This window comes from Heptranchias perlo, unplaced genomic scaffold (genome assembly GCF_035084215.1).
Source record: "Heptranchias perlo isolate sHepPer1 unplaced genomic scaffold, sHepPer1.hap1 HAP1_SCAFFOLD_143, whole genome shotgun sequence".
In the NCBI taxonomy this organism is placed as follows: domain Eukaryota; kingdom Metazoa; phylum Chordata; class Chondrichthyes; order Hexanchiformes; family Hexanchidae; genus Heptranchias; species Heptranchias perlo.
Window position 1 is genome coordinate 920832 of NW_027138678.1, and position 26304 is coordinate 947135.

Sequence of the window (26304 nt, forward strand, 5' to 3'; positions counted from 1 at the left end):
ATGTAAGTAGAGTTCTTCCAACCTCTATCCTCGCTCTCTTAGTGACAATTAGACATTGATGACCCTTCCTTACTGAGTTCCCGACCAGAGGAAATGACCTTTCCCTGATCACTCTGTCACAATCCTTTTTAATTAGCCTTGGTTGCTCCTGTAGTGATAATCCCAGTACTTCAAGTCTTTCCTGATCAATAAATTTCCCCATCCCTGGCTTCATCCTGGTGAATCCACTGCACGTTTTATGAGGTATTAATGTTCTTTCTCTAATCCACACAAACTGTGGCCGAGCCAATCCTTTCTTCGCCATGAACCTATTAATTTATTCGGTGCGTGTGAGCTCGGAGTAGACGGAATTATTCCCGTCTGGACTCATGTTGAGGATTTGCTGAATAAAAGATGATGATAATTGCAGGTCGTTTTACTTACGTTTGACTAAAACGGAAACCTCATTGCTGTCTTTCGTCACCTCACTGTTGAAAGTAGTTGCTTTACACAGGTAAGTCCCTGAATCGTCCGGCCGAGCTGTGTCCATTATATAAGAGTTGAGCTCCGTATTTAAATTCAGAGCGTGTCCGTTTTTGAAAAAGAAGTAACACAAGTGAGGATTGCTGACAAATGTTTCAACCGAGCAGATGAATTTTAACCGTTGGGCTTCAAATATCTGAGCTTCAGGCTCAGCCCTCAATGTGGGTTTGGAGAAGAGCTCTACAAGAAAAAGAAAATATGGATTAGCTACTGCATCTATCACAAACTTAAACAGACACCATTGCACGGAAATCAATGCGGATCGGGTGGCTGGAGTCATACTTAGAACAAGGGAAGATGGTTGTGGGTATTCGAGGCCAATCATCTCAGCCCCAGGACATTGCTGCAGGAGGTCCTCAGGGCAGATGCATTTTAGACTGTTTTCAGGACCAGGTCCATTTTTCTACTCTGTTTAATTCAAAGAGTTTCCTGCACATTATACAACCAACAATGATTGTATCTAAATTTCTTTGCATTTAATCGCCTCCGCCAATCGGTGAAGCAAGCTTAATATGAAGCGTGTTACATTCACTAAAACCTATTTTAAAAGATAAAAGCAGATTAATTGCATCTACTATTAAACCATCAGCTTTCTATTTCTCGAGATGTTACCAATCACCAAGCAAAATGTTGGTCTTTTAATTGTACTTTTGCATTGGTTGCTTTTAATTAAGTATCCATATTTTATTGAATTAATTTATAAATTGCGAACATAAATCACACAGCATTAGATTAAATTCTGATTAAGTTTAATACTAAAACGATTAATTAAACTGCCATAAATATTATGCTCAGAGAAAGAAGGAATATATTAATTAAATTATAATCTGAATTTAGATTATCTTCATTGTCATCAGGTAAATACAAATTGGAGTATTGTAAAATAAACAAAATCACAGTTTTATCTTCAGTTACATCATTGATTGTTGTTGAACCAGGATTCAATATAGAAGTGTTTTATTTGTTATTATTTCGGAATCGGCCTGAAGCCCATGTTATTTTCGTGGCTGGGCATAATTTAAATTGAATCAGCGAGCTTCCAATGCTAATAGCGATCCCAAAAGACAGCTTGGGGGAAGGGAGGTGTCTCATAGGCCCAACTATCTTCAGCTACTTCATCAATCACCTTCCCTCATTCCTAGGGTGAGAAGCGAGGCCGGACACTGATGATTGCAGTGTTCAGTTCCATTCGCAACCCCTCAGATAATGAAGCATTCCATGCCCGCGTGCAGCAAGACCTGGACAACATCCAGGCTTAGGCTGATAAGTGGCAAGTAACATTCGCGCCAGACAAGTGTCAGGAAATTAGCATAAGAACATAAGAAATTGGATGTCGAGTTTTCAGGCAGGGTAAAGTGGGTGATAAAAAAGGAGGGAGGGCAGCATTATAGAATCAATTACAGTTGTGAGAAGGGATACTGGGTAGAACATATAGGACTGAGATGAGGAGAAATTTCTTCACTCAGAGGGTGGTGAACCTGTGGAATTCTCTACCACAGAAGGCAGTGGAGGCCAAGTCACTGAATATGTTTAACAAGGAGCGAGATAGATTTCTAGAGACAAAAGGTATCAAGGGGTATGGGGAGAGAGCTGGAATATGGTATTGAGATAGAGGATCAGTCATGATCATATTGAATGGCGGAGCAGGCTCGAAGGCCCGAATGGCCTACTCCTCCTCTTATTTTCCATGTTTCTATGTGACAGCAATATTTCACAATGAGCTTTGTCCAAGGTGTCTAAATAGTCATATTAGTGGTTTCAAACTTTCTTATAAAACCCAATTCCGAAAAATACACAAGAATATAAATATATAGAAACATAGAAAATAGGAGCAAGAACAGGCCATTCGGCCCTTCGGGCCTGCTCCGCCATTCAAAATGATCATGGTTGATCGTGTAATTCAGTACCCTGTTCCCGCTTTTTTCCCCATATCCCTTGATCCCTTTAGCATTAAGAAATATATCTATCTCCTTCTTGAATACATCTAATGACTTGGCCTCCACTGACTTCCGTGGTAGAGAATTCCACATGTTCACCACCCTCTGAGTGAAGAAATTTCTCCTCATCTCGGTTCTAAATGGCATACCCCGTATCCTGAGACTGTGACCCCTGGATCTGGACTTCCCAGCCATCGGGAACATCCTCCCTGCATGTAGAATGATGAATAATTGTAGGTCGTTTTACTTACGTTTGACTAAAACGGAAACAGCATTACTGTATTTCGTCACCTCACTGTTGAAATTAGTTGCTTTACACAGGTAAGTCCCCGAATCGTCCGGCCGAGCTGTGTCCATTATATAATTGTTGAGCTCCGTATTTAAATTCAGAGCATGCCCGTTTTTGAGAAATGAATACATCAAGTGAGAATTGGTGATAAATGTTTCAACCGAGCAGATGAATTTTAACCGTTGGCCCTCAAATATCTGAGCTTCAGGCTCAGCCCTCAATGTGGGTTTGGAGAAGAGCTCTACAAAAAGAAAATGTGGATTAGCTACTGCATCTATCACAAACTTAAACAGACACCATTGCACGGAAATCAATGCGGATCGGGTGGCTGGAGTCACACTTAGAACAAGGGAAGAAGGTTGTGGGTATTCGAGGCCAATCATCTCAGCCCCAGGACATTGCTGCAGGAGGTCCTCAGGGCAGATGCATTTTATACTGTTTTCAGGAGCAGATCCATTTTTCTACTCTATTTAATTCAAAGAGTTTCCTGCACATTATACAACCAACAATGATTGTATCTAAATTTATTCGAATGTAATTGCCTATTCCAATCGGTAAAGCAAGCTTAATATAAAGCTTGTTACATTCACTAAACCTAGTTTAAAAGCTAAAAGCAGAATAATTACATCTACAATTAAACCATCAGCTTTCTATTTCTCGAGATGTTACCAATCACCAAGCAAAAGGTTGGTCTTTTAATTGCACTTTTACATTGGTTGCTTTTAATTAAGTATCCATATTTTATTGAATTAATTTATAAATTGCTCACATAAATAACACAGCATTAGATTAAAGTCTTATTAAGTTTATTACTAAATTGCAGAATTAAACCCTCATAAATAATATGCTCAGATAAAGCAGGAATAAATTAATTAAAATATAATCTAAATTTAGATTATCTTCATTGTCATCACGTAAATACAAATTGGAGTAATGCAAAATAAGAAAAAATCACAGTTTTATCTTCGGTTACGCCATTGATTGTTGTTGAACCAGGATTCAATATAGAAGTATTTTATTTGCTATTATATAGGAATCGGCGTGAAGCCCGTGTCATTTTCGTGGCTGGGCCTAATTTAAATTGAATCAGCGAGCTTCCAATGCTGATAGCGCTACCAAAAGACAGCTTGGGAGAGGGGAGGGGTCTTCTAGGCCCAACTATCTTCAGCTGCTTCATCAATCACCTTCCCTCCATCATGAGGTCAGAAATGGGGATGTTCACTGATGATTGCACAGTGTTCAGTTCCATTTGCAACCCCTCAGATAATGAAGCAGTCCGTGCCCGCATACGGCAAGACCTGGACAACATCCAGACTTGGGCTGCGAAGTGGTAAGTAACTTTGACGCCAGACAAGTGTCAGGAAATTAGCATATGAACATAAGAAATGGGAGCAGGAGTAGGCCACATGACTCCTCGAGCCTGCTCTATATTCAATCTCATTATGGCTGATCTTCAACCTCAACTCCACTTTCTCGCCCGATCTCCATATCCCTTGATTGCCCTAGAATCCAGAAAACCGTCTATCTCAACATTGAATATATTCAATGACGCAGCATCCAGAGCCCTATGGGATAGATAATTCCAAAGATTCACAATCCTTTGTGTAAAGAAATTCCCCCTCATCTCAGGCTTTCATGGCCAACCGCTTATTCTGATACTATGCCCCCTAGTTCTAGGGGAAACAATCTCTCAGCATCTCAAACAAGAGAGAGCATAACCACTTCCCCTTGACATTCCATGGTATTAGTATAGCTGGGTCCCCCGCCACCACCGTGCTTGGCGTCACCATTGACCAGAATCTTAACTGGACCAGCCACTTAAATGCCGTGGTAACTAGAGACTGGGGATTCTGCAGCTCTCCTCCCAACTCCCCAAAGTTTCTGCACCACCTAAAGGGCACGCCAGGAGTGTGATGGAATACTCTCCACTTGCCTGGATGAGTGCAGATCCAACAACACTCAAAAAGCTCGGCACCATCCAGGTCAAAGCAATCTGTTTGATTGGCACCCCATCCACCACCCTAAACATTCACTCCTTCCACCACCGGTGCACTGTGGCTGCAGTGTGTACCATCCACAGGATGCACTGCAGCAACTCGCCAAGGCTTCTTCGGCAGCGCCTTGCTAACTAGCGATCTCCGCCGCATAGCAGGATAAGGGCAGCAGGTACCAGCACCTCCAAATTCGCCTCCGATTCACACAGCCTCGTGACTGGGACATAAATCGCCAATACTTCATTGTCACTTGGTCAAACGCCAGGAACTCCCTACCTAACAGCACTGTGGGAGAACCTTCACCACACGGACTGCTGTGGCTCAAGGAGAAAGCTCACCACCACCATCTCAAGGGACAACTTGGGGTGGGCAATAAATGCCAATCTGACTCCATTAGGTAATGGGTTTCATTCGAATTTAAATACAGAGCTTCGTCATTTTTGTAAAATAGCATCGGGCCACAATATTGCGCCTGAATGTTTCAACAACAAAATAAACGGTTGAGCCTCAAATATTTCATCTTCGGGCTCAGTCTTCAGTGTGGGTTTGGAGAAGAGCTCTGTGGAAGCAGAATATGGATTGACAGGTAATGGTTCCTGTCACAGAGTTAAACAAACAGCAGAGGTTAATAATAAGGGCAATGAAATGCCGATAGTCGCCACAAGGTGTAATCCAGACTTGATTTTACGCTTGATAACCAGCATCAGTATTGTGGAACGCGAGAGCAAGCAGCATTACTATATTGTTGTGGAATTTCTTTTGTCGCTATGTTTGCCGAGAACTTAAGCCGGTTAATATTTCGGCTGAAACAAGGACTGACACATCTGGCAAGGGCTCTATCTAAGGAGGAGTGCTCCAATAAAAATTGGTCTTTTAGTCGCTCCATGCTGTGTCTCATCGTAGACGTTCACCACGGCGAACTCCACAAATGTTCACAATTTCATCCTCCCAGCCGCCAGCCTAGTTGTGGGGGCGAATTTCTGTGGGGGTGAATTTCTGTGAGGGTGAATATCTGTGAGGGTGAATATCTGTGAGGGTGAATTTCTGTGAAGGTGAATTTCTGCGGGGCTGAATTTCTGTGGGGGTAGATTTCTGTGGGGTGAATTTCTGTGTGGGGGTAGATTTCTGTGTGGGTGAATTTCTGTGTGGGTGAATTTCTGTGTGGGTGAATTTTTGTGTGGGTGAATTTCTGTGTGGGTGAATTTCTGTGTGGGTGAATTTCTGTGAGGGTGAATTTCTGTGAGGATGAATTTCTGTGGGGTTAATAAAGTCGTTCTATTCTGTATCTCACCGCAAATGTTAATCACGGCGAACTCCACAGATATTCACAGCTTCATCCTCCCCGCCGCCAGCCTCGCTCTCACTATCTGAGATTAAAAACACCCGGACTTCTTATGGCCAGAGAAGTGATTCGGCGATTAGACAACACACACACGCTGTGACGCCAAGGAGAGGTGACCCGAAGATCTTCTTTCCGTTTCTTTATTAAAGGTCTGTGATTTAGCCCACACCGAACACGGAAGCGAAATGAGCAATAGAGAGGGAGAGGCGCATTTAACTAAATTCGGTCCCTTTAAAAGGTCGGTCAGCGGACCCATTATAGCTGCACCAGGGAGTCACCGGGACCTGCTGTTCCACCTCTCTTTTAGCATTGGTTCAATAGCGTGGTAGTTGAAGCGAGAGACGGGGATATCTGCCAGGTTTCAGGGGAGAATGCTCCCCGCCCTCATTTCAATGTGGCAGGACAGTGAAGTGGGAAGAGGCGGGCGACGGGAGGATGAAATCTGCCTTAATTCTCTTCACTATCTCGCCGCTTCTTTTTCAGGTATCGTGTGATATATTGATGTAAAATATATCAATATCGTGTCCGCAACCTTGCGCTGTATTATGTATAGATATTACAATATATGTATATAAAGACCCGCCGACCCACGCTTCAATTGTGAGTTGGAACTCTGAGTTGCTATTAATTGTCGGCTCAAGTCATACGTTTTTAGATAAATATCTTACGGCCGAACTTGAGCAGCTCCTTAGAGAACATACAGATAGAATTGACAGATTCAGAACGCCAAACACTTGTACACCAGCAGTACGCGAGTTTGGAGAAGTTCTCTGTGGAAGCAGAATATGGATTGACAGGTAATGGTTCCTGTCACAGAATTAAACAAACAGCAGAGGTTAATAATAAGGGCAATGAAATGCCGATAGTCGCCACAAGGTGTAATCTCGACTTGATTTTACGCTTGATAACCAGCATCAGTATTGTGGAACACGAGAGCAAGCAGCATTACTATGTTGCTGTGGAATTCCTTTTGTCGCTATGTTTGCCGAGACTTTAACCCTGTTAATATTTCTGCTGAAACAAGGACTGACGCTCCTGGCAAGAGCTCTATCTAAGGAGGAGTGCTCCAATAAAAATTGGTCTTTTCGTCATTCTCTGCTGTGTCTCATCGTAGATGTTCACCACAGCGAACTCCACAAATGTTCACAGTTTCATCCTCCCAGCCGCCAGCCGAGCTGTGGGGTGAATACTGTGGGGTGAATTCGTGTTGGTGAATTTCTGTGGGGGTGAATTTCTGTGAGGGTGAATTTCTGTGGGGTTTAATTTCTGTGGGTGAATTTCTATAAGGGTGAATTTCTGTGGGGGTGAATTTCTGTGGTGGTGAATACTGTGCGGGTGAATTTCTGTTGGGGTGAATTTCTGAGGTTGAATTACTGTGGGTGAATTTCTGTGAGGGTGAATTTCTGTGAGGGTGAATTTCTGTTGGGGTGAATTTCTGTGGGTGAATTTATGTGGGAATGAATTTCTGAGGGTGAATTTATGTGGGAATGAATTTCTGAGGGTGAATTTCTGTGTGGGTGAATTTCTGTGGGTGAATTTCTGTGGGGGTGAATTCCTGTGTGGGTGAATTTCTGTGAGTGTGAATTTCTGTGTGGGTGAATTTCTGTGGGTGAATTTCTGTGGGGGTGAATTTCTGTGGGGGTGAATTTCTGAGGGTGAATTTCTGTGGGGGTGAATTTCTGAGGTTGAATTACTGTGGGTGAATTTCTGTGAGGGTGCATTTCTGTGAGGGTGAATTTCTGTGGGGTTTAATTTCTGTGGGTGAATTTCTATAAGGGTGAATTTCTGTGGGGGTGAATTTCTGTGGTGGTGAATGCTGTGCGGGTGAATTTCTGTTGGGGTGAATTTCTGAGGTTGAATTACTGTGGGTGAATTTCTGTGAGGGTGCATTTCTGTGAGGGTGAATTTCTGTGAGGGTGAATTTCTGTGGGTGAATTTCTGTGAGGGTGAATTTCTGTTGGGGTGAATTTCTGTGGGTGAATTTATGTGGGAATGAATTTCTGAGGGTGAATTTATGTGGGAATGAATTTCTGAGGGTGAATTTCTGTGGGGGTGAATTTCTGTGGGTGAATTTCTGAGGGTGAATTTCTGAGGTTGAATTACTGTGGGTGAATTTCTGTGAGGGTGCATTTCTGTGAGGGGGAATTTCTGTGAGGGTGAATTTCTGAGGGGGAATTTCTGTGTGGGTGAATTTCTGTGGGTGAATTTCTGTGGGGGTGAATTCCTGTGTGGGTGAATTTCTGTGAGTGTGAATTTCTGTGTGGGTGAATTTCTGTGGGTGAATTTCTGTGGGGGTGAATTTCTGTGGGTGAATTTCTGAGGGTGAATTTCTGTGGGGGTGAATTTCTGTGGGTGAATTTCTGTGGGGGTGAATTTCTGTGGGTGAATTTCTGAGGGTGAATTTCTGTGGGGGTGAATTTCTGTGTGGGTGAATTTCTGTGAGTGTGAATTTCTGTGTGGGTGAATTTCTGTGGGTGAATTTCTGTGGGGGTGAATTTCTGTGAGGGTGAATATCTGTGGGGGTGAATTTCTGAGGGTGAATTTCTGTGGGGGTGAATTTCTGTGGGGATGAATTTTTGTGGGGGTGAATTTCTGTGGGGGTGAATTTTTGTGGGATGAATTTCTGTGGGGGTGAATAAAGTCGTTCTGTGCTGTATCTCACCGTGGACGTTCACCACAGCGAACTCCACAGATATTCACAGCTTCATCCTCCCCCCGCCAGCCTCGCTGTCACTATCTGAAATTAAAAACACCCGGGCTTCTCATCGACGATTAGACAACACACACACACGCTGTGACGCCAAGGAGAGATGACCAGAAGATCTTCTTTCCGTTTCTTTATTAGAGGTCTGTGATTGAGCCCACACCGTACACGTAAGCGAAAGGAGCAAAAGAGAGGGAGAGGTGCATTCTACTAAATTCGGTCCCTTTAAAAAGTCGGTCAGCGGACCCACTATGGCTGTACCAGGGACTCACCAGGACCTGCTGTTACAACTCTCTCTTAGCATTGCTTCTTCACATGGCATGTGAAGCGAGAGACGGGGCTATCTGCCAGGTTTCAGGGGAGAAGGCTCCCGGCCTCATTTCAATGTGGCAGGACAGTGAAGTGGGTGAAGTGGGCCGAGACGGGGCGACGGGAGGATGAAATCTGCCTTAATTCTCTCCACTATCTCGCCCTTCTTTTCAGGTATCGGGTGATATATTGGTGTAAAATATATCAATATCGTGTCGGCAACCTCGCGCTGTTTTATGTATAGATATTACAATATATGTATATAAAGACCCGCCGATCACGCTTCAGTTGTGAGTTGGAACTCTGAGTTGCTATTAATTGTCGGCTCAAGTAATAACGTTTTTCGATAAATATCTTACGGCCTAACTTGAGCAGCTCCTCCAGAGAACATACAGATAGAATTGATACACATTCAGAACGCCAAACACTTGTACACCAGCAGTAGGAAAAAGTATTCCTATTTCCGATTGAAATATTTAATACATACCGCTAACATGAACCGGCACTCTCGGTGATTTCTCACCATCCAAAGTACAATAATATTCTCCGCTGTACTCCGAACTGGTGACTTTAATTGTATGCCGAGCCTCGCTATTCTTCGCCTTCATTTCGTAGATCCTTGAATTGTCTTTGTAGAATTTAATGGCTTTATCTTTATGCCACCAATAGTAGTAGTTGTACCGGCAGATCAAAGTCAGAATATTTCCTTCCAAAACCGAAGGTGGCTCGGCCTTTAAGGTCACGCGGCCACCTAATGATGGGAGCAAAGTGTCACCGTTATAGTTTATCATCCGCTTAACTCACACTAAGGACTACTAGCACAGCACAGCCCGAATACATTGAAAATAACAATAGAAAATGCTTGGAAACATTCAGCAGGTCAGGCAGCATCTGTGGGGAGAGAAACAGAGTCAACAGAGTTAACGTTTCAGGTCAATGGCCTTTCGTCAGAACTGGTGACGTCGCTTCTCTCTCCACAGATGCTGCCTGACCTGTTGAGCGTTTCCAGTATTTTCTGCTTCCATTTCAGATTTTCAGCGTCCGCAGTATTTTGCTTTTGTTTTGCGGAAAACATTTAACATTAATAACTTATTTATCGGAATCGAGTTTCACGTCACCTGCTCCTCCCTCCAACCCCGATCCCGATTCCAATCCAGTCTGGGACAAATAAGGAACACTGAGGAAGCAGCGGTCAATTGGTGTTGAATTTACTAATGGTTGCAATAGGAGTTTATTAATGTTTCTCACCTCGTGCAGCCTTTCCCCACTATCCGGCCCAACTCTTCTTAGGTTGGAATTCTGTAAATAAACTATTTGGTTGGTAACAGCTACTAAATGTGAATTGATCCCCGCTTTTTCGGGAACTGTCGACTGAACTTGTGAAATGTCACGGAAGCTCCACTGGGTGGCGCTGTGGGGCCGAGATATTGACACCTCATCAAATGTTCAGTATATTTTATTGTAAAATTGCTTTGGTTTCATGTTTAATTTCCGATAATTTCAAATGAAGCGAAATAGGGCCATTAAGACTAGAGTTTGTACAACTTAATATGATCTGTCGTGTCCAATCAACTCCATCCCTCTTCCTGGCCACTGTCAGACCTGATCCAGAGTGTTCGTAACCTATTTGACCCTGAGATGAGCTTCCAACCGCATATCAGCTCCATCACCAAGACCGCCTACTTCTACCTCTGTTACACCACCCGTATCCGCCCCTGCCTCAGCTGAAACTTTAATTTATATCTTTGTTATGTGCATACTCGACTATTCCAATGCTCCAAATGCCGGGACCCCATCTTGCACCCTCCGTAAACATGAGCTGTTCAAAATTATGAGGGGTTTTGATAAAGTGGACAGGGAGATACTGTTTCCACTGCCAGGAGGGTCGGTAACCAAAGGGTACAGATTTAAGATGATTGGCAAAAAAAAAGCCAAGAGGAGGTGAGAATAACTTTTTTAACGTGGCGAGTTGTTATGAACTGAACAGGTGGTGGAAGCAAATTAATATTAACTTTGAATTGGATATATATTTAAAAGTTTCTCATTATTACTCTATCTAAACCCTTCATGATTCTGAACACTTCTATTAAATCCTCCCTTAATCTTCTCTGCTTTAAGAAGAACAACCCCAGCTTCTCCACTCTCTTCACCTAACTGATGTCCCGCGTCCCTGGAACCATTCGAGTAAATCTCCTCTGCACCCTCTCTCAGGCCTTAACATCCTTCCTAAAGTGCGGTGCCCAGAATTGGACACAATACTCCAGCTCGGGCCGGGCCAGCGTTTTATAAAGGTTTAAAATAGTTTCCTTGCTTTTGTTCTAAATGCCTTTCTTTATAAAGCCAAGGATACCGTACGCTTATTGACAGCCTTCTCAACTTGTCCTGTCACGTTCAAATATTTGTGTACCTCCACCCGCAGGTCTCTCTGCACCTGCACCGCCTGTAAAATTGTCCCATTTAGTTTATATTGCCTTTCCTCATTCTGCCTACCAAAATGCATCATTTCACACTTTCCTGCGTTAAATTGCATGGACTTGTAAAGGGTAGGAGAAGCCTGACAAACCTCATTGAATTTTTGGAATAGGTGTCTAAAGTTGCGGACAGGGTAGTCTACGGATGTTGTTTATATGCAGTTCCAGACGGCATTCGATAAAATCCCTCATAAGAGCCTGTTGGTAAAAGTTGAAGCTCATGGAATTGAGGGCAAATTATTGACCTGGTTAGGAGATTGGCTGAGCGGCATGTGACAGAGTGTAGGGATAATGGGCAGGTACTCAAATTGGCAGGATGTGACTAGTGGTGTCCCACAGAGATCTGTGCAGGTGTCTCAACTATTCGCTGTATTTATTAACGACTTAGATGAAGGGATAGAGAGCCACATATCCAAGTTTGCCAATGACACAATGATAGGTAGCATGGTAAGCGTAGTAGATGGAAGCATAAAATTACAGAGAGATATTAATAGATTAAGTAAATAGGCAAGACTGTGGCAAATGGATTTCAAAGTAGGCAAGTGTGAGGTCATCCACTTTGGACCTAAAAAGGATAGATCAGAGTACGTTCTAAATGGTGAAAAGTTCGTAAGAGTGGAGGTCCAAAGAGACTTTGGGGGCCCATGTACATAAATCATTAAAATGACATGGAAAGGTCACAAAATAATCAGAAAGGATAATGGAATGCTGGTCTTTATAGCTAGAGGGGTAGAAGTTATGCTACTGCTGCACAAAGCCCTGGTAAAACCACACCTGGAGTAGTGTGTTCAGTTCTGGGAACCGCATCTTAGCAATGATATATTAGTCTTAGAGGGAATGCAGCGTAGATTTACTAGAATGATACATGGACTCCAACGGTTAACTTACGAGGAGACATTACACAATCTAGGAGTGTATTGCCTGGAATGTACAAGATTAGGGGGTGATTGGATCATGCTTTCAAGATATTATGGGGAACTGATAGCGGAAATAGTTTCTCCCTATCTACCCTGGTTGGGGATTCTAGGGCTTGCGGACATAGCCTCAAAATTAGAGCCAGGACTTTCAGGAGTGTCGTTCGGAAACACTTCTACAAACAAAGGGTGGAAGCAGTTTGGAACTCTCTTCCACAAAGGGCAGGTGATGTTAACTCCATTGTTAATTTTAAATCTGAGAGTGATCGATTTGTGTTCACCAAATGTATTACTGATATGGGCTAAGGCGGATATATGGGGTTGGAACACAGATCAGACATAATCTCATTGAATGATGGAACAGGCTCCAGGGCTAAATGGTCTACTCCTGTTCTTAAGTTCCTATACATCTGCCATGTGTCGGCCAATTTCACCAGTATGTCTCTGTCTTCCTGAAATCTTTTACTATTCTCCACACTGTTTACTACATTTCCCAGTTTCTTGTCAAGTGCAAAATTTGAAGCTATGAACGGTATACCCAACTCCAGTCCATTAATTTATGTCAAAAAGAGCAGTGGTCCTAATACCGACCCCTGGTGGACACTATTGTATACTTCCATTCAGTCTGTAAACAACCGTTCATCACTACTCTCTGCTTTCTACCTCTTAGCCAATTCCGTATCCATGCTACCACTGCCCCTTTAATCCCATGGGCTTTAATTGTGCTAACAAGTCTATTATGTGGTTAATTATCAAACATCTTTTATACACTACATCACCCTCAACAACCTTCTCCATTACTTCATCAAAGAACTCTCTATCTATCCATCCATCTTTTTGTTCACTTAATGGGCAAGAACAGCCTGCTAGCCCAATGAATACTTCCCCAACTCGTACTTATGCTCAGTTAAAAGTTACTATGGTTTTAATATATTGGGGTAAATTTCAAACCTGGCGGTATGACTTAAAAGTGGGCTTCGGATTGGCCGACTGTTCTAGAAACCGCCCGAGTTTCATTCCCACTGAAGTGAATGGAATGAAATTCGGGCGGCGAATCCACACCGTCAGTTTTACGTTCGGCCGACCAGCTGAAATTTGTGCCATTGCTCCATTGCTTCGGTCTAATCGATATACATTGGAATCGATCATTCAACAAACGGAGTTATTATCACTAATGAACAGACTGTCTTCATCATACCTTGTGCGGTCCCGTAGTGAGTAATTTGCACTGCAAAAGAGAAAAAATTGTAATAAAGTTTCCATTATCTGTCAATATCTTCATCTTTGATCTGCGCTGTGTAAGGCTGCTAAATAGAGGTAACTCCTCGGGTGTGAAATTTGACTTGGGCAAGGACGGAAAACAGGCGGTGTCGCATCTGCTCCCAGTTAATATATACCACCAGACATTCAATGCCATTGAAGTAAATGTAAAAGATTAATATATCAAATTATTCCAATTTACCCTCTCACAAACAAAGCGACATTGTTTTTTTTCGAATATCCGATAGGCCTGAGGACTAAATGGAACATTTTCTGTCAGATAAAAGGGACGTGGCAGATATTGGAATGATTCATTGCTCTGAGAGTCTCGGGGTGTTTTTGCTCTGTCAAGAACAAGGGAACACATTGTTTACCACTAGAACTGGGACATTTAGGAGGGAAATCAGGAAACACTTTTACACACAGCGGGTAGGAGGAATCTGGAACTCTCTCCCGCGGAAAGCTGTGGATGCTGGGGGTCAATTGGAGCTTTCAAGACTGAGATCGAGAGATTTTTGTTGGGTGAGGGGTATCGGGGGATTTGTAGCAAAGGCGGGTAAATGGAATTAAGGTGCAGAACCGCCATGATCTAATAGAATGGCAGAGCAGGCTCGAGGGGCTGAATGGCCTACTCCTGTCCCTATGTTCCTATCATTATCATCATTATTGTGTGGGTTGCCACTCTTGCCCGATGAGATAGTACATGGCCAAGCAGCAGGCATCACAAAGCTTTTTTAGCGCCTCAGGAAACAGGAACTGTCACTAAAGTCAATCCATATTTCTGCAAGCCATGGCAAAAAATGCATAAGGGTCAACTAGTGCATTAGAAATGAAAGGCCTGTGTGTGTTCCTGTTTTCTGAAAATATGGTCCAGCGCTTAAGACAACAGCGCCCTGACATCAACATGTCACAGGGAGGCAGCCTTAATGACATGTGACCATAAAGAGCTATTTCTGTATAAAATTGAAGTAAATTGCAACAGAAATTAACATTGAAGATACACCATTAGACATTTCCCCGCCCAAAAAAAAATAAGCCGTCGGTTTAGGTCAAATTAATCCAAAGTCACTTTTTCTCTCTACAGCTTCGTTAACTCAACGATAGGCGGCAGTAACTGGAACTATCGTGAAATTTCAAATGGTGCTGCGTTAACACGTTACTGTGTGTTTTCTCCCTCGCACCAGAAAATTAACAAAGCTCATCATAGTTAATATACAAAGGCCAATTGAAAAAACACCACCGATATCTCTCTCTATCAACCACTCCCATTGTCTCTCTGCCTATGTATCTTTCTCTGTCTCCATCTGGATGTGTGTCTGTCCGTGTCTCTCCGACTTGCTCTATGTCCGTGTCTCTATCTGCATGTTTCTCTCTCTCTCTGTCGCTTTCACTGTGTCTCTTTGACTCGTCCTCTCTTTCTGGTGCCCTTATTTAAGGAAGGACATACTTGCATTAGGGGCAGTTCAGAGAAGGTTCACTCGGTAGATTCCCGTTATTGTAGGGTTGACTTATGAGGAAAGATTGAACAGATTGGGTCTATACTCATTGGAGTTTAGAAGAATGAGAGGAGATCTTATTGAAACATACAAGATTCTGAGGGGACGCGATAGGGTAGATGCTGAGAGGATGTTACACCATCATGGGGGAATCTAAATTAAGGGGCATGGTCTCAGAATAAGGGGTCGCCCGTTTATGACGGTAATGAGGAGGAATTTCTTCTCCCAGAGGGTCGTGAATCTTTGGAATTCTTTACCACAAAAAAATGTGGAGGCCGAGTCATTGAATACATTCAAGGCTGAGTGAGACAAATTTTTGATCAGCAAGGGACTCAAAGGATCAGGGTAAATGGCGGAAAAGTGGGGTTGAGGTAAAAATCAGATCAGCCATCATCTCATTAAGTGGCGGAGCAGACTCGAGGGGCCAAATGGCCTACTCCTGCTCCTATCTCTTATGGTCTTATGTTTTTATGGTCTTTCTCTGGCTCCCTCTGTCCCTCTGCATGATTTTATTTGTGCCTGTCTGCCTCTCCCTGTACCTCCCTCTCTCTATTGTTCTCTCTCGCTCTCTCTGCTGTTCTGATTCTCCCTTTCTGTTCTCTGACTGTATCTTGCTGTTTCACTTTAACTCTGTCTCTCCGTGTCTAGATTCATCTTTCGCTCTGTCTCTGACTCTTTCTCCTTGTCTCTCTCTCTGTCTCTGTTTCTCTCCGTCTCTCTATGTGTGCTTCTCCCTGTCGCTATTTCTCTGTAAAATATGACAGGTGCTCAACAGAAAGCGTGCCTGTGTCACGCGAAAACTAATGATAAACACCAAGATTAGAATCGAGCTACAGAACCCACGCATGGTAAAGCAAGTAGGAAGAGCGGAACCAATGAGCCAAGACTGACACTTGATGTGAAGTAAATCAAAATGGCAAATTCTTTTAATAAAAAAACTGTAACAATATGAAGTTACAAAGCAGTCTCTGGAGGTGAGGCTAATCAATTGATCAAATAAAAAATGTTATGTACTGCAGAAGCAATATTTAGTGGGTAGCAGCCTTCAATGGTAATGGGAGAGCCCCTTCGAAGAGCAAAATCATGCTGTTACCTTCACTAAGCCAACTTAACTCTTGTACTAAATTCTGATTAGTTTAAGGGAAGATAGAAATTGCATTTCAATATATTTTAATTGAATGTTTGACGTTAAGAAAATGTGTGACGCTCCCTATTGCAGAATGGGCCTTTTACTCTGGTTATACGTCTGTGGTGAATGAGGCAGATTTTGGAAGGCGCTGCAAATATTTGAGAGTGACTTACCGAAGATCAGGAGGAGACAAATGTTCTTCATTTCCACTGCGGGGAGTCCCAGCAGGAATTGAATTCCCCCCTGTGAAGACGCGGGTTTCTGATCAGCTGCTTTCGGCTCAGTTTTCCTGAAAAGTAGAATAATAAAACCAAACATAGCAGAAAGAGGCCATTCAGCCCATCGTGACTGCCGGCTCTTTGCAAGAGCTGTCCAAAATATGACAGAAGTTCAACAAAAAGCGTGCTTGCGCCACACGAAATCATAAGGCAATGATAAAAATCAGTATTAGAATCCAGCTACAGAAAGCACGCTTGGTAGAACTCGCCACAGGGAGTTATCCCCTGCTCTATCCCCATTGCATTGCATTTTTTCCCTTAGCATATTTTATGACTCGCAACAAAAATATATCCCAGTGAGGAGGAAAGACTCCACAAAAAGGGTGAGCCAACCATGGCTAAATCAGGAAGTCAAGGATGTTAGTAGGTTAAAGAAAAAGCATACAATGTGGCAAAGATTACTGGTAAGCCCGAACCCTGGGAAAACTTTCAAAACCAGCAAAGGATGACTAAAAGAATAATAAAGAGGGAGAAAATAAATTATGAGACTAAACCAGCAAGAAATATAGAAATTAACAGTAAATGCTTCTACAAGTATATAAAAAGGAAGAGGGTAGCTAAAGTAAACATTGGTCCCTTAGAGGATGAGACTGGGGAAATAATAATGGAAAACAAGGAAATGGCAGAGGAATTGAACAGATATTTTGTATCTGTTTGAGCTGAGCGAGATCGGAGGGGGATAAAGGAGGGCCCGGGAGCGGGAGAGCTGAGCTGAGCGAGATCGGAGGCGGATAAAGGAGAGCCCGAGAGCGGGAGAGCTGAGCTGAGCGAGATCGGAGGGGGATAAAGTAGGGCCCGAGAGCGGGAGAGCTGAGCTGAGCGAGATCGGAGGGGGATAAAGGAGAGCCCGAGAGCGGGAGAGCTGAGCTGAGCGAGATCGGAGGGGGATAAAGGAGGGCCCGGGAGCGGGAGAGCTGAGCTGAGCGAGATCGGAGGGGGATAAAGTAGGGCCCGAGAGCGGGAGAGCTGAGCTGAGCGAGATCGGAGGCGGATAAAGGAGGGCCCGGGAGCGGGAGAGCCGAGCTGAGCGAGAACGGAGGCGGATAAAGGAGAGCCCGAGAGCGGGAGAGCTGAGCTGAGCGAGATCGGAGGCGGATAAAGGAGGGCCCGGGAGCGGGAGAGCCGAGCTGAGCGAGATCGGAGGCGGATAAAGGAGAGCCCGGGAGCGGGAGAGCCGACCTGAGCGAGATCGGAGGCGGATAAACTGGGACCAGCGGCGGAGTTCCAGAGGTGGCGTCACCAGTGAAAAAGGGACGCGGCGCAGGGGAGGCAGCTGATTGGTGAGTAGGTTCAGTAAATCAAGGTCCCTGTGAGGAGGGCAAGCGAGTTGACTCGGAGGAGGATCGAGCTCCTGCAGCTGCTGGAGGCACGAAGTCACAGCCAACAGGTAAGTGATTGGCTGGTGACTGGTAAGTAGTTTTTCTTTCCTTTTTTTTTAACATTGTAGTTGTTGTTAAGCTAACTGAAGGATTAAGTCATGGCAGGAGATCCCAGAGCCGTGTTATGTTCCTCTTGTGGGATGTGGGAATTCAGGGATCCTTCCTGTGTCCCTGGTTCCTTCACCTGCGGGAAGTGTGTCCAGCTGCAGCTACTGTTTGACTGCTTGACGTCTCTGGAGCTGCGGATGGACTCGCTTTGGAGCATCCGCGATGCTGAGGAAGTCGTGGATAGCACGTTCAGTGAGTTGGTCACACCGCAGATAAAAATTACTGAGGGAGATAGTGAATGGGTAACCAAAAGAAAGAGGAAGAGTAGGAAGGCAGTGCAGGGGTCCCTGCGGTCATCTCCCTCCAAAACAGGTATACCGTTTTGGATACTGTTGGGGGAGATGGCTCACCAGGGGAAGGTGATAGCGGCCAGGTTCATGGCACCATGGCTGGCTCTGCTGCACAGGAGGGCAGGAAAAAGAGTGGCAGAGCTATAGTGATAGGGGACTCGATTGTAAGGGGAATAGACAGGCGTTTCTGCGGACGCAACCGAGACTCCAGGATGGTATGTTGCCTCCCTGGTGCAAGGGTCAGTGATGTCTCAGAGCGGCTGCAGGACATTCTGGAGGGGGAGGGTGAACAGCCAGTTGTCGTGGTGCATATAGGCACCAACGATATAGGTAAAAAACGGGATGAGGTCCTACAAGCTGAATTTAGGGAGTTAGGAGTTAAACTAAAAAGTAGGACCTCAAAGGTAGTAATCTCAGGATTGCTACCAGTGCCACGGGCTAGTCAGAGTAGGAATGACAGGATAGCGAGGATGAATACGTGGCTTGAGAGATGGTGCAAGAGGGAGGGATTCAAATTCCTGGGCCATTGGGACCGGTTCTGGGGGAGGTGGGACCAGTACAAATTGGACGGTCTGCATATGGGCAGGACTGGAACCAATGTCCTCGGGGGAGCGTTTGCTAGTGCTGTTGGGGAGGGTTCAAACTAATGTGGCAGGGGGATGGGAACCGATGCAGGAAGTCAGTGGGAAGTAAAGTGGTGACAGAAACAAAAGGCAGTAAGGGAAAGTGTACAAAACATGACCGGACAGATGGTCTGAGAAAGCAGGACAAAGACCAAGGGAAGTCTAGATTAAACTGCATTTATTTCAATGCAAGAAATCTGATGGGCGAGGCAGATGAACTCAGGGCATGGATCGGTACATGGGACTGGGATGTTATAGCTATTACTGAAACATGGCTAAGGGAGGGGCAGGACTGGCAGCTCAATGTTCCAGGGTACAGATGATATAGGAAAGATAGAGCAGGAGGTAAGAGAGGAGGGGGAGTTGCGTTCTTGATTAGGGAGAACATCACGGCAGTAGTGAGAGGGGATATATCCGAGGGTTCGCCCACTGAGTCTATATGGGTAGAACTGAAAAATAAGAAGGGAGAGATCACTTTGATAGGATTGTACTACAGACCCCCAAATAGTCAACGGGAAATTGAGGAGCAAATATGTAAGGAGATTACAGACAGCTGCAAGAAAAATAGGGTGGTAATAGTAGGGGACTTTAACTTTCCCAACATCGACTGGGACAGCCATAGCATTAGGGGCTTGGATGGAGAGAAATTTGTTGGGTGTATTCAGGAGGAATTTCTCATTCAGTATGTGGATGGCCCGACTAGAGAGGGGGAAAAACTTGACCACCTCTTGGGAAATAAGGAAGGGCAGGTGACAGAAGTGTTAGTGAGGGATCACTTTGGGACCAGTGATCATAATTCCATTAGTTTTAAAATAGCTATGGAGAAGGATAGGTCTGGCCCAAAAGTTAAAATTCTAATTTGGGGAAAGGCCAATTTTGATGGTATTGGAAAGGAACTTTCAGAAGTTGATTGGGAGAGTCTGTTGGCAGGCAAAGGGACGTCTGGTAAGTGGGAGGCTTTCAAATGTGTGTTAACCAGGGTTCAGGGTAAGCGCATTCCTTATAAAGTGAAGGGCAAGGCTGGTAGAAGTAGGGAACCTTGGATGACTCGGGAGATCGAGGCCCCAGTCAAAAAGAAGAAGGAGGCATATGACATGCATAGGCAGCTGGGATCAAGTGGATCCCTTGAAGAGTATAGAGATTGCCGGAGTAGAGTTAAGAGAGAAATCAGGAGGGCAAAAAGGGGACATGGGATTGCTTTGGCAGATAAGGCAAAGGAGAATTCAAAGAGCTTCTACAAATACATAAAGGGCAAACGAGTAACTAGGAAGAGAGTAGGGCCTCTTAAGGGTCAACAAGCTCATCTATGTGCGGAACCACAAGAGATGGGTGAGATCCTAAATGAATATTTCACATCGGTATTTACGGTTGAGAAAGGCATGGGTGTTAGGGAACTTGGGGAAATAAATAGTGATGTCTTGAGAAGTGTACATATTACAGAGAGGGAGGTGCTGGAAGTCTTAAGCCGCATCAAGGTAGATAAATCTCCGGAACCTGATGAAATGTATCCCAGGACGTTATGGGAGGTGAGGGAGGAAATTGCGGGTCCCCTAGCAGAGATATTTGAATCATCGACCGCTACAGGTGAGGTGCCTGAAGATTGGAGGGTAGCAAATGTTGTGCCTTTGTTTGAGAAGGGCGGCAGGGAAAAGCCTGGGAACTACAGGCCGGTGAGCCTGACATCTGTAGTGGGTAAGTTGTTAGAGGGTATTCTGAGAGACAGGATCTACAGGCATTTGGAGAGGCAGGGACTGATTAGGAGCAGTCAGCATGGTTTTGTGAGTGGAAAATCATGTCTCACGAATTTGATTGAGTTTTTTGAAGGGGTAACCAAGAAGATAGATGAGGGCTGTGCAGTAGACGTGGTCTACATGGACTTTAGCAAAGCCTTTGACAAGGTACCGCATGGTAGGTTGTTACATAAGGTTAAATCTAACGGGATCCAAGGTGAGGTAGCCAATTGGATACAAAATTGGATTGACGACAGAAGACAGAGGGTGGTTGTGGAGGGTTGTTTTTCAAACTGGAGCCCTGTGACCAGCGGTGTGCCTCAGGGATCGGTGCTGGGTCCGCTGTTACTTATTATTTATATTAATGATTTGGATGAGAACTTAGGAGGCATGGTTAGTAAGTTTGCAGATGACACCAAGATTGGTGGCATTGTGGACAGTGAAGAAGGTTATCTAGGATTGCAACGGGATCTTGATAAATTGGGCCAGTGGGCCGATGAATGGAAGATGGAGTTTAATTTAGATAAATGTGAGGTGATGCATTTTGGTAGATCGAATCGGGCCAGGACCTACTCCGTTAATGGTAGGGCGTTGGGGAGAGTTATAGAACAAAGACATCTCGGAGTACAGGTTCATAGCTCCTTGAAAGTGGAGTCACAGGTGGATAGGGTGGTGAAGAAGGCATTCAGCATGCTTGGTTTCATTGGTCAGAACATTGAATACAGGAGTTGGGATGTCTTGTTGAAGTTGTACAAGACATTAGTAAGGCCACACTTGGAATACTGTGTACAGTTCTGGTCACCCTATTATAGAAAGGATATTATTAAACTAGAAAGAGTGCAGAAAAGATTTACTAGGATGCTACCGTGACTTGATGGTTTGACTTATAGGGAGAGGTTGGATAGACTGAGACTTTTTTCCATGGAGAGTAGGAGGTTCAGGGGTGATCTTATAGAAGTCTATAAAATAATGAGGGGCAAAGATAAGGTAGATAGTCAAAATCTTTTCCCAAAGGTAGGGGAGTCTATAACGAGGGGGCATAGATTTAAGGTGAGAGGGGAGAGATACAAAAGGGTCCAGAGGGGCAATTTTTTCACTCAAAGGGTGCTGAGTGTCTGGAACGAGCTGCCAGAGGCAGTAGTAGAGGCGGGTACAATTTTGTCTTTTAAAAAGCATTTGGACAGTTTCATGGGTAAGATGGGTAAAGAGGGATATGGGCCAAGTGCAGGCAATTGGTACTAGCTTTGTGGTATAAACTGGGCGACATGGACATGTTGGGCCGAAGGGCCTGTTTCCGTGTTGTAAACTTCTATGATTCTATGATTCTATGTTTTCACAGTAGAAGACAATAAGAACATAACAATAATAGTCGAACATCGAGGGGCAAAGGGGAGGGAGGAACTAAAAATAATCACTGTGACTAGAGAAAAAGTACTGGGTTAACTAATGGGTCAAAAGGCTGACAAGTCCCCTGGACCTGATGGCTTGCATCCGAGGGTCATAAAGGAAGTGGCTGCAGAGATAGTGGATCAGCATTTGTTGTAATCTTCCAGAATTCACTAGATTCTGGAAAGGTCCCAGTGGATTGGAAAACCGCAAACGTAACACCCCTATTCAAGAAGGGAGTGAGACAGAAAGCAAGTCACTATAGAGCAGTTTGCCTAACATCTGTCACTGGGAAAATGCTAGGATCCATTATCAAGGAAGTAGCAGCAGGACATTTGGAGACTCATAATACAATCAAGGAGAGTCAACATGGTTTTATGAAGGGGAAATCATGTTTGACAAATTATTTAGAGCTCTTTGAGGAAGCAACGGGCGGGTTGGATAAAGGGGAACCAATGGATGCAGTATATTTGGATTTCCAAAAGGCATTCGATAAGGCGCCACATAAAACATTACTGCACAAGAGCTCATAGTGTTGCGGGGGGGCGGGCTGTAATATACTGGCATGGATAGAGGATTGGCTAAATAACAGAAAACAAAGAGTCGGGATAAATGGGTCATTTTGAAAATGGCAATCTGTAGCTAGTGGGGTGCCACAGGGCTCAGTGCTGGGGCCTCAACTATTTACTATATTTCAATGACTTGGATGAAGGAACAAATTGTGGCCAAATATGCTGATGATACAAAGATAGGTGGAAAAGCAAGATGCGATGAGGACACAAAGTGTCTGCAAAGGGATATTGACAGGTTAAGCGAATGGGCAAAAATTTGGCAGATGGAATATAATGGGGGAAAATGTGAAGACATCCACTTTGGGAGGAAAATAAAAAAGCAAAATATTACTTGAATGGATAAATACTACAAAATGCTGCGGTACAGAGGGATCTGGGTGTCCTCGTACATGAAACGCAAAAGTCAACATACAGGTGCAGCAGGTAATCCGGAAGGCAAACGGAATATTGGCCTTTATTTTTAGGGGGATGGAATATAAAAGCAGGGAAGTCATGCTCCAATTGTACAGGGTGCTGGTGAGACCACACCAGGGGTGCTGCGTACATTTCTGGTGCCCTTATTTAAGGAAGGACATATTTGCATTGGAGGCAGTTCAGAGAAGGTTCACTAGGTTGATTCCGGGTATGGATAGATTGTCTTATGAGGAAAGATTGAACAGGTTGGGTCTATACTCATTGGAGTTTAGAAGAATGAGAGGAGATCTTATTGAAACATACAAGATTCTGAGGGGACTCGATATGGTAGATGCTGAGAGGATTTTACTCTTCATGGGGGAATCTAAAACTCGGGGGCATAGTCTCAGAGTAAGTGGTCGACCATTTAAGACGGAAATGAGGAGGAATTTCTTCTCCCAGAGGGTCGTGGATCTTTGGAATTCTTTACCCCAAAAGGCTGTGGAGGCTGAGTCATTGAATACACTCAAGGCTGAGTTAGACAAATTTTTGATTGGCGAGGGAGTCAAAGGATATGGGGAAAGGTCGGGAAAGTGGAGTTGAGGTAAAATCAGATCAACCATGATCTCATTGAATGACGGTGCAGGCTCGAGGGGCCGAATGGCCTACTCCTGCTCCTATCTCCAGTCGCTCGTCTGAGAAGAAGAGTCGCATCGAGTTACATCAAAACAACAGCAAAGAAACACGCCAGTTGTCTTAACTGGTCTATGCCGGTGTTTATGCTCTGAACAATCCCCCTCCCTCCATAATTCATCTCACTCTATCAGGGGACCCTTCTATTCCTTTCTCCCTCATGTGGTTATCTAGCTTCCCCTTAAATGCATCAATGCTATTTGCCTCAAATTCTCCTTGTGGTAGCGAGTTCCACATTCTCACTACACTTTGGGTAAAGAAGTTTCTCCTGAATTTCTGATTGGATATATGAGCGACTCTTTTATATTTACGACCTCTAGTTTTGGACTCCCCACAAGTGGAAACATTTTCTCTCGTTCTATCCTATCAAGTCCGATATTGACTTAAAGACCTCTATCAGGTCACCCCCTCAGCCTTCTCTTTCCTAGAGAAAAGAGCCCCTGCCTGTTCAGCCTTGCCTGATAAATATATTCTCGCAGTTCCGGTATCACATTTGTGAATATTTTTTGCACCCTCGCCAATGCCTCTACATCCTTTCTATAATATGGAGACCAGAACTGTGCACTATACTCCAAATGTGGTCTCCCCAAAGTTCTGTACACGTTTAACATAACTTCTGTTCTTAGAAATGAACCTTTGTGCATGATTTGGTTTTTTATGGCATTATTAACCTGTATCGCTACTTTTTGTGATTGGTGTATCTGTACTCCAGATCCTTTTGCTAATCTATCCTGTTTAGATTCCTATTATCCAAGAAGTGTGTGGCCTCCTTATTCTCCCTCCCAAAATCATCACCTCACACTTACCTATATTGAAGTTCATTTGCCGATTACGTGCCCATTCTGCAAGTTTATTAAAGACCTCTTGGATTTTGACCCATTCTTCCTTTGTATTAACTACACACCCCAATTCGGAGTAGACCACAAATTTTGAAAATGTACTTCCGATTCCCATGTCAAATTGTTAATAAATATTGTGACCAAAAGTGGCCCCTGCACCGATCCCCGTGGAACACCACTTCCCACCTTTTGCCAGTCTGAGGAGCTATCCTTAACTCCTACTCTCTGTTTTCTGTTTTGTAGTCAGAGTGCTATCCATTCTGCTCCCTGTCCCCTGACTCCATATGCTTTGACCTTAGTCATGAGTCTGCAATGTGGTACCTTATCAAAGGCCTTTTGGAAATCCATATATGTTACATCTACTACGTTGCCCTTGTCTACTCCTTCAGATACTTCTTCAAAGGAATCAATAAGATTGGTCAAGCATGACTTTCCCTTCTGAAATCCATTCTGACTATTCTTTATTATAATTTCTTTCTAAGATGCTTTCTATTACATCTTTGATTAAATATTCCATTATCTTTCTTGCCACTGATGTTTAGGTAACTGGTCTATAGTTCTCTGGACTTGTTCTATCTCATTCATTAAATATTGTAATCATATTAGCTGTACACCAGTCCTCTGGCACTTTTCCCCTTTCTTGTGAATTATTATATGTTTGTAAAAGTGTCTCTGCTTTCTCCTCCCTAACTTCTCTTAATATTCGTGGAGGCAATCTATCCGGGTCAAGGGTATCACCCTCCCTTAGTTTGTTTAGTTAATCAATTATCTCCCCACTTTCTCTCATAAATGTTTTAATAGATTTTCGACCTCTTCTTCTTATGTCCTGACAACCTTGTGGTCTCACTGGTAAATACTGAGGGAAAGTAACTATTCAATATTTCTGTCATTACCTGTGAAATTATCTTGTGCCTCCCTTCGTAGCCATATCCCTATCCTGATTTTTCTTGTGTTATTTATTTGTCTGTAGAACACTTCACTATTTCCTTTTGTTAAATTTAATCTCTTAGTCCCTTTTTGCTTTCCTAATTATGTTTAGGCTTCTTTCCTAAACTCTTCGTATTCGCTTTTGTCATTATCTCCCTTGTTGTTTATGTACTCAGGGAATGCCTTTATCTTTAGTTTCAATTTAATTTCTTGATTCATCCAGGGTGTATCACTACTGGCTAGTCGGTTCTAGCTTTTCAATTGTGATATATCTGTAGCGCGTTTGATGTTGTCTACTTGGATTTTAGCAAGGCTTTTGACACAAGGCCCCACATGGCAGACTAGTCAGTAAAGTAAAAGCCCATGGATCCAACGGAAAGTGGCTAGTTGGAACCAAAATTGGGTCAGTGGGAAGAAGCAAAGGGTAATGGTTGATGGGTGTTTTTGTGACTGGAAGGCTGTTTGCAGTGGCGATCCATAGGGCTCACTACAAGGTCCCTTACTTTATATGGTATATATCAATGACATAGACTTAAATGTAGGGGGCATGATTAAGAGGTTTGCAGATGATACTAAAATTGGCCGTGTTGGTTGATAGTAAGAAGGAAAGCTGTAGACTGCAGGAAGATATCAATGGACTGGTCAGATGGGCAGAAAGATGTCAAATGCAATTCAATCCTGAAAAGTGTGAGGTAATGCATTTGGGGAGGGCAAACAAA

At 43.8% G+C, this 26304-nt stretch overlaps 1 protein-coding gene across 1 annotated transcript in view; it reads right to left on the reverse strand.

Moving 5' to 3' along the window:
* Nucleotides 1-17897, reverse strand: part of LOC137308890 (Fc receptor-like protein 5) — a 29817-nt gene extending 11920 nt beyond the window's left edge. The window contains exons 1-6 of the mRNA XM_067977325.1: nt 17825-17897; nt 16541-16656; nt 13681-13710; nt 9585-9848; nt 2711-2989; nt 424-702 (exon numbers count right to left, since the gene is read on the reverse strand). Coding sequence (XP_067833426.1) covers nt 424-702; nt 2711-2989; nt 9585-9848; nt 13681-13710; nt 16541-16571 — 883 coding nt within the window. The 5' untranslated portion in view covers nt 16572-16656; nt 17825-17897. The remainder of the gene's footprint in view (nt 1-423; nt 703-2710; nt 2990-9584; nt 9849-13680; nt 13711-16540; nt 16657-17824) is intronic.
* Nucleotides 17898-26304: the final 8407 nt, after the last annotated feature.